The sequence below is a fragment of the Bacillus rossius genome, chromosome 18 (genome assembly GCF_032445375.1).
Source record: "Bacillus rossius redtenbacheri isolate Brsri chromosome 18, Brsri_v3, whole genome shotgun sequence".
NCBI classification, from domain to species: Eukaryota; Metazoa; Arthropoda; class Insecta; order Phasmatodea; family Bacillidae; genus Bacillus; species Bacillus rossius.
In genome coordinates this window covers 16,569,492-16,582,192 of record NC_086345.1, presented here as the reverse complement: position 1 = coordinate 16,582,192, position 12,701 = coordinate 16,569,492, and the positions used below count along the sequence as shown (strand labels likewise).

At 40.1% G+C, this 12,701-nt stretch overlaps 1 protein-coding gene across 3 annotated transcripts in view; it reads right to left on the bottom strand.

Annotated features, from left to right (window-relative positions):
* LOC134541120 (protein cappuccino) overlaps nt 1-12,701 on the bottom strand; it is a 136,739-nt gene that overhangs the window by 47,057 nt on the left and 76,981 nt on the right. For 2 of the 3 annotated variants that reach the window (XM_063384301.1, XM_063384300.1), the window contains exons 5-7: nt 11,361-11,529; nt 4,193-4,401; nt 1,693-2,728 (exon numbers count right to left, since the gene is read on the bottom strand). In XM_063384301.1, the coding sequence (XP_063240371.1) occupies nt 1,693-2,728; nt 4,193-4,401; nt 11,361-11,529 (1,414 nt within the window). The remainder of the gene's footprint in view (nt 1-1,692; nt 2,729-4,192; nt 4,402-11,360; nt 11,530-12,701) is intronic. The other variant, XM_063384302.1, reaches the window with a different exon arrangement.

The window sequence follows — 12,701 nt, the reverse complement described above, 5'->3', positions numbered from 1 at the left end:
TTGAGATAAGTCAATAATCGCCTTTTGTCACAATTTACTCCAAGTGTGATTTGTAATAAATAAAGCAAAGTGTATGAATAATGCAAATTTCTGGCTATAGATGATTATTAAATACTCTTAGTTATTTTTTTTAAATGTGATATGGAACACTAAACATTAAGTTTTATTTCAAAGTAAAAAGACTCTTATCTGATATCATGCAACATATTTTGGATATCTCGTAGCCTTTAACCTCCAAGATATTTGTGAACCTAATTTCTAACGCATTAATAATATGAAATGGTTTGAAACCAAGGAAAATTACAGTTGTGATTATTGTGAATATTATCATCCTATTTAAAGCATACTAAACAAGGACAATAATATTTTTAATTAATTTTGTGAAAAAACAAAATAAAATCTTACAACAGTGATGTGCTTGAATTGCTGTATTTACCCATAAATTGCCCATGTCAAGTGTGAATTGTTTTTTTAAATCAAACTAATTCTATATTGGTTTTTGAATGTCATAATAACAAATTTTCAAGAATTGGCAAACTATCAAGAAATATTGTTTGATAGCCAGCTAAAATTTATAAATGTTGCCTACATATACAGTATATGCATAAAATATTGTCCCAGTTACAACTTTTAATAGTACAAACAGTAAGCATTGTAGAGTGTTGGTTCAAGGTCTCAAAGAGTAACTTGAACATTTAGATAAGTGCATGCGCGAGTACTGCTTCGTTGTTTTCTCACTTGCAGTGTCACCTACACAAAATGGTGACTTGTTTAGTGTGAAGCATTTTGTGTTCTGCAATTTTCTGAGATTTAATCTGTAATTTCAGTTCAACATTCGTTTCGTTTAAAGTTTAACTGCGATTCCCCATGTGGCAAAAACATCCGCCGATGGTATACACAATTAGTAACTGTCGGATGTGTTCCTAAAGGGTGTAAAGCACAGGACGACCAAACGTGTCTGTACAGGATGTTGACCGCGTAGTCCTAAGAAATATGTTTGTAAAGCAAGTCTCTAGCTTCAGTTCCCAAAGACAATAGTGTAGAAAGGTTTTCCGAACAGGTTTGTACATGCGTCGACTGAACGTCGAAATCCCTGACCGTTGAATTGGTCGTAATGGTCGAGAAAACAAGAGCTCTTTTTCGCTAGCCTCCACGTTCACATGACATAATGCCACGCAATTTTTTGTTTCCTTTGGGGTTTTATAAAAGAACGAGTCTACGTTCCGCCACTACCTAATGATTAGCCAGACTTGAGACACAGAATTGAAGAGGCTATTGCGTCCATTACTCCGGATGTGTTGACTAAAGTGTGGGAAGAACTGGACTTCAGGTTGGATGTGTGCCGTGTAACTAAAGGTGCACATATTGAACAATTTTAAGAAAAACTTGGTTGGTTTACCTTCAATTTGATGTATGATTTGTTTTAAATAGTCTTAATTAAAGTGTTATAATATACCATTGAAACTGGGGCATTCTTTTATGGACATTCTGCATTTTTTTATGTACAAAATGTGATTAAAATTATAAGAACTATTAAACATTCAGTAAATTTTCCCATTTTAAAATGGAATTTTAAAAAATAATGCGTAAGCACCACAATAACATGTAGGCAGTGCATGGGTAAATAAATACACTCCATAAAAACTACACCTCATGCAGGCACACACGAGCGCAAGCGGTACGGACACTTACTTGCTCTGTTAGCAGCCCATCCGCCGACCGGTGGAGCTGGAAAAGGCATCGGACCCATGCCAGGCACTGGAGGAGGTAGAGGCCCTGATGCACCTGTACCTTGTTGTGGCGTTGGCGGCGGCGGAGGCGGTGGGCCCATGCCAGGCATTGGAGGTGGCGGCGGGCCCATTCCGGGCATTGGAGGTGGCGGCGGTCCCATCCCGGGCATTGGAGGTGGTGGTGGTCCCATCCCCGACATTGGAGGTGGTTGCGGGCCCATTCCCGACATTGGAGGTGGTGGTGGGGGCAGACTCATGCCAGACATTGGAGGTGGCTGTGGGGGTAGACTCATGCCAGACATTGGAGGTGGTGGCGGTGGGTCCATGCCTGACATTGGAGGTGGTGGTGGTGGAACCATGCTTGGACTTTTCGACGGAGGCGGCGACGCTGCGGCCGATGGTTCTGGTGGACCCGTATCAAGAACTGGAGGTGGCGGTGTCTCATGGTCGGGTTTCTGCGTGGGAGGAGAGACCACGACTTGCGAATCAGGAGGGCCAACTGCTGGTGACGGACTCGAATCACCATCCACCGCTTGCTGAACTGGAGATGGGGCGATTACTCTCCTGAGTTCCGAAGTTGGATAGGGACCTTGCTCCGCTTCCCCTCGGTGAATTTCGTTTCCAGTCGCCGCAGGTAGCGTTGAAGTTCGACCGTGTTCAGCATTGGCTAGTTTTAGCTCTACAGATTGTGTAGAAATTGTTGAAAAGGTTAGTGCTGATGAGGAACTTTCTTCTAGTGTCGTTTGTGTGGCCGTTGCTGATTTGGCTTGAGGGGACATGGATGTATTTACATTTTGTACACTTATCAAATCGGTAGTGTCTGTGGCTACATCTATCATAGCAACTTTGGGCACTGTTCCTGCAACTCCCTCTGCGGACGAGAACCGCAACTCTTCTTTGGATGTGTGACTGACCAGTGGCTTCTGTGCTTCGCGAAGGAACCTCTTCTGCTCAGCGGTTGGAGAACCAAAATCAGCAGCTGCATTTGCGTTCAGCGACTAAACAGTAAAGAGCTCAATAATACCCGTTCATTCCGGAAAAATTCACTTTCAAGCCACTGAACTAAATAAAGGTGAACATGAATTCCACACACAAACTTCAGCTGCTGAACTAAAACACAAAAATAAATAAATAAATTGAAAACATTTACATAACTTATGATCTAAACTGCCTTCGAAGGCTGGTGTAAGTTGGAGCTAAACATCAAATGAAAAACATGACCAAATAATGTTTATTTGAACATATACCAAACATTTCGATAATTGTCGGTTCAATTCATACTCATTCTGTATAAATTTTCTAAGTACACCATGTAACAAGCAGCATAACACCATTACCGTTGAACTAAAAATTAAAGAGGGCACATCAGTAAGTAGCGCACACAATGTAAATATATATTTTAAAAATTAACCCATTTGTTACTTTTCCACATAACTTCCATACATGTGGGGACATTTGTACCAACGATGAGTCAGTTTGAAAATCTCGGCCTTGGCTGCCGGAAGAGCCATATTCGCTCGGCCCATTTGATCAGATTAATAATTATCACCGCCGAGAAACTTCTTCGTGGTCCAAACAGATGGAAATCTGAGTGTGCCAGGACCCGGCTGTATGGTGAGAGCTCCGATACTTCCCAGCCGTATTCCTGCAATTTTTAACGAATTGTTACGGTCAAAACTGTCTTATCCATAAACTTCAACCACCTCCGAACTTATCTCTCCAACTTTCATTTCCTTTTGCACACACAAATCTTATCACCTGTTCGTTGCTCCTCCACAGTTGACGTTGTAATCACTAACGCCATTTTAACCGCTGACTGGCGAACGCTATCGGCACGCGGAACCACTAGAACTGGCATTGCGCCCTGTCAGTAGTGCTCTCTACTTTCCTTTTTAGTAAATAATTTCAGTTTTTGATGTGAATGTCTTTAAAATTGCTTCCATAGTGGGAGGCAATTCAAAAAACGAATGATAACCAAATCGGGAGATACAGTTTGGTGTTGCAGCTACATATATATATCATTTCCATCCAAAATTTAATGAAACCACTGGATAGCTATAAATTATCAAATAATTATTTACGCTAAGTGAGGACTGTGACGCGTCGCGCGCGGTGGAGGGGGAAGCACCGCCATTTTGAGGTCATTTTTGCTGCATTTCGAGATTTCCATTAGGTACAACTTTTGACTCGGGAGAAGCTACGACGTTCGTTTGGGTTTCAATCGTCAGCTCTCGTCAAAATATACCAATTACACGTATAGAACATTAGCGTAAAATAGTTACAGTTAATATATATGATGTTAAAATTAAAAAAAAATACCTGCTACGTACACATATTCACGTACAACACACGGCCGTGTCCATGAGACAGCCACACCACATCTTTTTTACTTATTATTTTCATACTTGTGCGTTTCTCACTGATATGCCCTCGCACGAGGCATCACCTGCGACGGGACTAACCTCTATGTCCGCCAGCGTTTTGTACCTATCCAGCTCTCGCATCAGCTTCTCCAGCTCCAGCTCCAGCTGGGCTATCCGGTCGTCTTTCTCGTCCAGTCTCTGGGCGATCTCGCCCCTGAGGCTGAACAGGCTCACCTCCTGGCTGTTGGACAGCCTCTTCAAGTTCTCCTTGTGCTCCCGCTTCATCCCCATCACGACCTGCTGGAACTCTGCAACGCGTTCCCCCCCGAAACACTGTAGCGGCACCAGGGACGTCGGAACGTTTACATGAGTTGTGGGTGGGGGGGGGGGGGCAGAAAAGGTGTATCACACTTACCTCAGTCCTGGAGCGGGGAGTCCCGGAAAAATTAGGAAATATTAGATGCAAAATTGTGCTGTTTAATGAGTTTCCGAACCAAAATATCAAATTTAACATTCCAAGAATTTTATGACGTATGTAATGAAAATATGGATTAAAATATCGTGGGTTAGTGGGTGACAAATAACCTAACCCATGTGATCCACCCCCTTAGCTTCGGTCTTGGAATTTAATGTCAATAGATATGATTTTCTAATCAATGTGATCACCAATGCAACGTTTGTAACTACTAGTTGAGAAAAATACTACTAGGACGAAACATTTATTCTGGGAAAAGGAGGGGGGGCGAAATGATACTCTCCCCCCCCCCCCATGCATAATAGCACGGGGGCGACTCGCCCCTGCTGCCCCCCCCCCCCCCTGTTCCGACGTTCCTGAGTGGCACGAGGGAAAAAAAGGTAGTCCCGCCACTCAAAAGCAGTGCCATACATTGCGATTTTCGGTATATACTAACAATACTGTCTTTACCATAAAAGGGCACACGGGGCACGTGCCCAGCCCCCCCCCCTCCTCCATCCATGAAGGACCGACAATCTCTCTCACATTTATTCTCAATACATTTTTGTCGAGCACAGTACTTAACAGCGCCACCATCAAAATTTTTTTGTTTGACGGGTTGCACTAATTAATAATATTTCAGAAACGCAATCCTAATTTACCAAGTACACCATCTAGCGATCAAAAATGCAAACCACTCCAATTCCAAAAGTCAAGCTGCACAGTCTAAACGAGGCCTGAAACAGATGTTGACATTGTCTGCAGAAGATTTTGCTCAACAGAAATCCCGAAAGAAACCATTATCTTAATCTTAACCAAAAAAACCAGCAGCATACTAAGTAGCTAATATCAGTAATGACATATTATATTGTTTATTTGATTACCCATAATAAATAGAAGATCATAATAGAAAAAAAATGTTAGTATAATTCGCTATCTTTACTTTCCAAAAGGGCCGTAAATTCTTGTGTGTCCAAGGGCCTCCGAATAGTTTAATACGGTCTTGCTTGCGAATTAACGCCACCGCAGCTACCTTTAAATATTGTGGACGGTTTGTTGGGTTTAGTATAGCAACATTAAAAAATACTGTGAAATCATGTGAACTTTTGGTTGGGGTCAGGTTAGCCACATCTCAAATTGGTAATTTTTCAGCCACCATAATAAATATTTTATAGTTTTTTTTTAATGTAGCTATACTAACACAACCAACAATGCACAATATTTAAAAGTAGCTGCGGTGTCTTTAATACGTAAGTACCCGATTTTCTTAACCGTCACTTGGATTTTGCAAATCGCCACGTGACTAAGATCTGGGATCCATACCTAGTGACTGAGGCAAGGGAGATGAAGAATGTGCAGCAAAGAGCTGGTGTGGTGGGTGACATATGTGGGGAGGGGGGGGAGAAGAGATCAATGAGTTGGGGGGTGGAAACACTGAAGGGGGAGGATAAGGGTGAAAGGTTAGTCAGGTTGCTTGAAAGGGGATGGGAACAGATGGGAACTTGGGTACAAGGTGTTTGGGGCAAATTGTGGGGAGATAATGGGTGATGGAGACGTATGGAAAGCGGGAGACACGCCTTCCAAATGAGAACAGTGAATGAGTGAAATTGACTGAAGGAAGTAATTCTGGGGGCGAGACATACAAGGGATCTAGGGAGAAGTTTTAAAAAAAGGGGGGAGTAGTGAGAGAATGGGGAGAACTCCTTGCCACCGCGTAGAAGCCCAATTGCAAGTGTAATATCTAATCTAAAATAAATTATGTAACTAACACTTAACACACAAAAGTGGTTCAGAAACCCCTTTTTTTTGGCAGAACAACAGTGACTGAATGATGTGAATAACATTAAAACTACTTTTTTTTTTTTTTGGGACTTGTTCGAATCAGAGACAAGTTAGGTGAAAGAGAATATAGCTGGTGTTAGCGATAAATCACGGAATTTCGCCATTGTATGACGTGGGTTTGATCCCAATGCCCCTCACATTATTTATATTTATGACCCTCCAAGTATTGTAATTCGGTGCCCACTAAAAACTTGTAGAGCCCCCTAAAAACTGAAAGAGCCCCCTAAAAACTGAAAGAGCCCCCTAAAAACTGAAAGAGCCCCCTAAAAACTGAAAGAGCCCCCTAAAAACTGAAAGAGCCCCCTAAAAACTGAAAGAGCCCCCTAAAAACTGAAAGAGCCCCCTAAAAACTGAAAGAGCCCCCTAAAAACTGAAAGAGCCCCCTAAAAACTGAAAGAGCCCCCTAAAAACTGAAAGAGCCCCCTAAAAACTGAAAGAGCCCCCTAAAAACTGAAAGAGCCCCCTAAAAACTGAAAGAGCCCCCTAAAAACTGAAAGAGCCCCCTAAAAACTGAAAGAGCCCCCTAAAAACTGAAAGAGCCCCCTAAAAACTGAAAGAGCCCCCTAAAAACTGAAAGAGCCCCCTAAAAACTGAAAGAGCCCCCTAAAAACTGAAAGAGCCCCCTAAAAACTGAAAGAGCCCCCTAAAAACTGAAAGAGCCCCCTAAAAACTGAAAGAGCCCCCTAAAAACTGAAAGAGCCCCCTAAAAACTGAAAGAGCCCCCTAAAAACTGAAAGAGCCGCCTAAAAACTGAAAGAGCCGCCTAAAAACTGAAAGAGCCGCCTAAAAACTGAAAGAGCCGCCTAAAAACTGAAAGCCGCCTAAAAACTGAAAGAGCCGCCTAAAAACTGAAAGAGCCGCCTAAAAACTGAAAGAGCCGCCTAAAAACTGAAAGAGCCCCCTAAAAACTGAAAGAGCCCTCTAAAAACTGAAAGAGCCCTCTAAAAATTGAAAGAGCAAACTATAAACTGGAAGAGCTTCTATAAACTGTCACAGTCACCATACACTTGAAGAGCCCACCATAAACTTTAAAAGATACCATTGTCTGAAACCTCTGGTGCAAAACTGTATAATGTAAAACCTTATCAAAACAAATAAAAAAAAAGCAATGACATATGATCATAATTTTTCATCCAATTACTCACATTAACTGCAACAAGCATTTTAAAGGTTAATTAATAAGTTACAGTATATTATGTTCAAATATATTATGGTAGCTGACATGAGCACCCACATTTTCGCTACTGAAGGGATTTGATAAAAGTTTTGTTCTACCCATCACTAGTATTAATATATTTTTCATAAATAATTAAGACTACTTGTGTTCAAAAGCTTAATAACAATCTTTCATACAGATTTATGAATTTTTTTATTAAAATTAAACCTTTAAAAACGCTCTTCAATGTTTTTCATAATGTCTTAGACAGAAATAAGTAATTATCCTAACTAAATTATACATCGCAGTATAGACTTTTTAGTTTCACATGCACCATTCAACTAAGTTATATCATGCAATTAAACAATGACACTAAAGTTAATTTGAACATACAAGTGCTATACCAACCTTTTAAAATAATTTTATAATTAAAAATGAGTGATGAAAGTATTTATAATATAAAAATAATAAAAGCGATTATTCAAATAATATTCTCAATCAGATTATGGTGTGAACAAAATTTTAGATATTTCCACATTAACTAACATTACAAGACACAAAGAAATAGTAATACCTAGTTTTAAAATTTGCCCAGAAAGTCTACATTTTACTAATACATTTTCTCGTCCTAAACCGCTGCCTTAATGATAACAAATTAGCAAGGATTTTTACGGTCAATAGATCATAGAGTGAACTTGTTTAAATTGTTAACTATAACATTACAATAGCAGAATTTTATCTTTTGGGTTTTATAAAATGCAGTAGCTTGTAAAACTGCTTTCTTAATAACATGAGAAATTAAAAAAAAATTGAGCAATTCTTGTATATATTTTAAATATTAAATTATTACCAATTACATTTTTAAGTGCTAACGTTTAAATTAACGGTATGATTACTTAATCTGTGTCAGTTCAATGAAATATAGTTCTCAATAGGGGCATATAGATGTGTAAAGACATGAGTCATTGTAACATTCTTTTCTTTGATAAAGTATGCATAGGAAATTATTAAAAGTTCTCACTTTAAATCACTAACGAAATAAAAAAAAGTATATTAATTAATCCACAATTAAAGGTGATTTTTAGTATAATAACCATGCTATGACACATTTTCACACATGCAACAATTTAATATATTATGTTATAAAAGCCACAAAAATTAAATATATTTTGTATGTTATTACTACAATAATTATTACAGAGCAAGAACAAACCGAAAATAAACTACTAAAATTTGCAAAAAAAAAAAAAGGATCAACAGTTGTTTTTTTTTTTAAAATGTTATAAATTGTGAGAAAGTTATAACTAATTTACAAAACAAAGAAAAACTATAGCTTCACTGGTATTCTACTACTTTTCCATAGCAGTAAATTGAAGAAAAAAGTTAACATTATTACAGCAACATGCATTTGTGCATTAATTTTTAACTACACCATCAAAATATACCTCCATTTCCAACATTCTTGGCATTTTCGTTGTCGTTAGGTGAATATGGTGACACATCACCTGAAGTCTGGTCTAAATGAACAAGAAATTACCAGGATACAAAGAAATACATGCATTGCCAGCTAAATATTTTTTTTCTAAGTATAAAAACAGCCCTAAATTATTTTCAGCTATCTCAAAATCAAAACAATCACCATGAATGCGCAACCAAAACAATACAATGCTATTCTGAACATATCGCTTTAAGGTTGCTTGCTTTGAGCTAACCTTATTAGTGCTTTATTAATCACAGAGATTTTAACATTTTCCCGGCTAAACAAAGAAATCTTCGGTCCATTAGGTAGATTTCAATGTGATGAAATCGAAGTTAAATCCTGTGGCTACTTTTGACTATGAATAACCTCAGCAAAATATGTTTTAAAATGTGCATGCAGTCACATGTATCCTAACAGTTCAATTTTTGAGATCAAATCCTGTTAAACCTAACGAAATTATTCCTATGTTAAAATTCTTTGAGTTGATAAGTTAAAAAAAATATCCCACCTACAAAAATTAAGATGGCATAATTTCGTAGCAAGACAGTGTTAGTGAAAATGTGGGAGAGTAGGCTATATGAAAATGAATAATTAATATGATCATCCGGCTGTTTCAAAGGCTTATTCTATGATAGTATAAATATGGATTTTTTTAAAGAATATGCCAGAAGAATGTAAATAATTAATTTCACTCTTGTATCATTCCTGCAAAAATAAGTATAATTTTAATATTTACAAAATATAGGAAGTTCACTTAAACTAATTTACATATGGCTGCTCTGACCCTTTGTTTAATCAGTACCAATCTGGGCGCCAGTCAAAAATAGCACTTCAGCACCCCAAGTCACATCTATTTGTGTTATAATGACCCACCTACTCCTTCAATGAGAATTTTGAGATGAATTAAAATTATGTCAAAGAATGGAACAGTGCTTCCTGACTGGGTCCTTTTGAAGTGGATCCACATGTGGTCCCATGCCATTATATATATTAATTATATGTATATTAATTATATATATGCAGAAGTGCAGACAAAGATCTGACAGTGTGACAGGACCTTGAGGTCTTCCACACACGGGACAACTCGAAAGCAAACTAAACAGTGGAACGACATCCCCTCCCAGTCACTTCCTAGGTAAAGGAGTGGGGTACCACCAACGGGGAAACATGAAAGCACTCTACCGGCGCCACAGTGGATTCGCATGATCCGAGCAACCGAGGCAACCTGCAGGGAAGCGCAATCCAAGCAATTAAGTTTCTCGTATCGCCTACTCACGTGGAGGTGTTTTAATATCCGTGGGTGCAGGGACATAAGTAGATTAGTTTCCACCCATGGCAAGAACTAACCTCGCTGAAAGCAATGCTTATTTACTATTTAAATAGGTTAAAAAACTGTTTCAAACCCAAGAATATATATGATGGTTAATTTTTAATAAATACATAAACACCTACCCTGTATTGTTTAAAAAAATCAAATTTTTTCAATAAATTAATTTTTCATAACCATGAAGTTTAATGTCAATATTAGTATTTTAGTTATGGTACCATGAATTATAGAAGCGACAGACAGGATAGTGAAAACACAAATATCTGTGGTTCCATTTTCGTTTTCACATTTCCGTATCGTCGAGCAAGGAGTCTGCTATGTTCGTGTCGCCGGGCGGAGGGGGGGGGACGTGATGTGTACTTACCTGTCTCCCCATAGCTATAGTAACAAAATTCACCATTAAAATATACTATAATTCCAGGAAGGAATACCGTAATTACCCACCATGGTACACTAAAGTGTACCACAATTCAAGGAGCGTGTACCACTATTCAAGGAGCGTGTACCACTATTCAAGGAGCGTGTACCACTATTCAAGGAGCGTGTACCACTATTCAAGGAGCGTGTACCACTATTCAAGGAGCGTGTACCATTATTCAAGGAGCGTGTACCATTATTCAAGGAGCGTGTACCATTATTCAAGGAGCGTGTACCATTATTCAAGGAGCGTGTACCATTATTCAAGGAGCGTGTACCATTATTCAAGGAGCGTGTACCATTATTCAAGGAGCGTGTACCATTATTCAAGGAGCGTGTACCATTATTCAAGGAGCGTGTACCATTATTCAAGGAGCGTGTACCATTCTTCAAGGAGCGTGTACCATTCTTCAAGGAGCGTGTACCATTCTTCAAGGAGCATGTACCATAATACAAGGAGCATGTACCATAATACAAGGAGAATGTACCACAATTCAAGAATTGTGTACCATAATTCAGGGAAAGTGTACCATTATTCCCAGGTGTACCATATAAATGTGACAGAACTCCCCGGCTCGCCCTACTACCCACCGGCCTCGGTGTACTTGGCACCCGGACTGCAGGCAGGCGGGGCGACGAGGGAGGAGAGGTCGGGCAGGCCAGGGCTCGCCGGGGGCCACGACAACTGCGACAGGCGTCCCGGCGTCGGCGGCGCCGCCAACGGCGCCTCGGCGTGCGACCAGAAGTACATCAGGTCCGGCTGCAAGCAAGAATATGGCGTTTGTATATTAAGTCGAGGGGATTCTGATTAGGTGACACTACGAGACCTTTCCGAAGAAGGTCTTGGCAGACAGAGATGGAGGCCGGCCTGCGGTGAATAATGTCAGAGTAACAGAGGCTCACGGCGACACCGGCGAGAGTGAGAGACCGGTGTAGTGAAGAGGGTGAGTGATTTGTAGAGACCTGCAAAAATCGCGGATTCATTCGGTGATAGGCTAGAATTCAAACACATATACCTCTTAGATAATTTTGCTATTGGCTTGGCGAATCTCAACCAATTATAAACTCTCCAGCAAAGAAGGATCGAATCACAGACAAACCAGCTGAGACGACATACAAGTCAACAACCAATGAACTTGAGTTATTTGCCCAGTGTACAGGAGAATGTGCAGTCTATCCTGAAGGCCATCGAAACCGGGAATTTTTCTGGTCTCTAGTGATTTGATATGTAACAGAAACAGTTACCACTGGGATTAGAATCCAAGGAACCCACATCACATTCACCTAGTATCTCCTGCCGTACTTTTAAAATTGTCCTCAGCTCAGCACGGTCCCGAATGCAACACCTGCCAAATCACACACACACACCTAAGGTTCATAATACATCCCGTTATTAATTTAACCACTAAAACCTAGTTTCTATTAATAGAAGTAGAGGCAGCGGGCGGCAGCCCGCGGCCTGGAACTCCTCGCGGGCCAATGGTTTGATGCCCGGGTCTGGCGGTCGGACCTCGAGGCCCACGGTGGCTGTGATGGCTGTGATGTCAGCACTGTTGCAGCCTGGCAGTTGCTGTGGGGCCTGGGACACGCGGGTGACAACATTGTCAGAGACTTATTAGTGGTCCGAGGCCCCCCACCAACCTGGGTAGACACACGGTTCCCAGAGTTTCAAGACAAACCCACGCGATTTCAAAACTGCTCAAGACATCAGGGTGGTGTCTGATAAGTGAAATACGCTGAGAGCGGATGATTAATTCTGTTTCCGTAGTTCAGTTTTGAAATGTATTTTTAGGAGAGTGAAAAATGGTTAAAACTCGTGTTTCAGAATCCCTTTCTAGGCATAAAACATTCGATATAGATTCTTGGACGAACTCTAGGAACTTGCATTACACCTTTATCTAAATGTCTACTCTATATAATGTTATAGTTGCT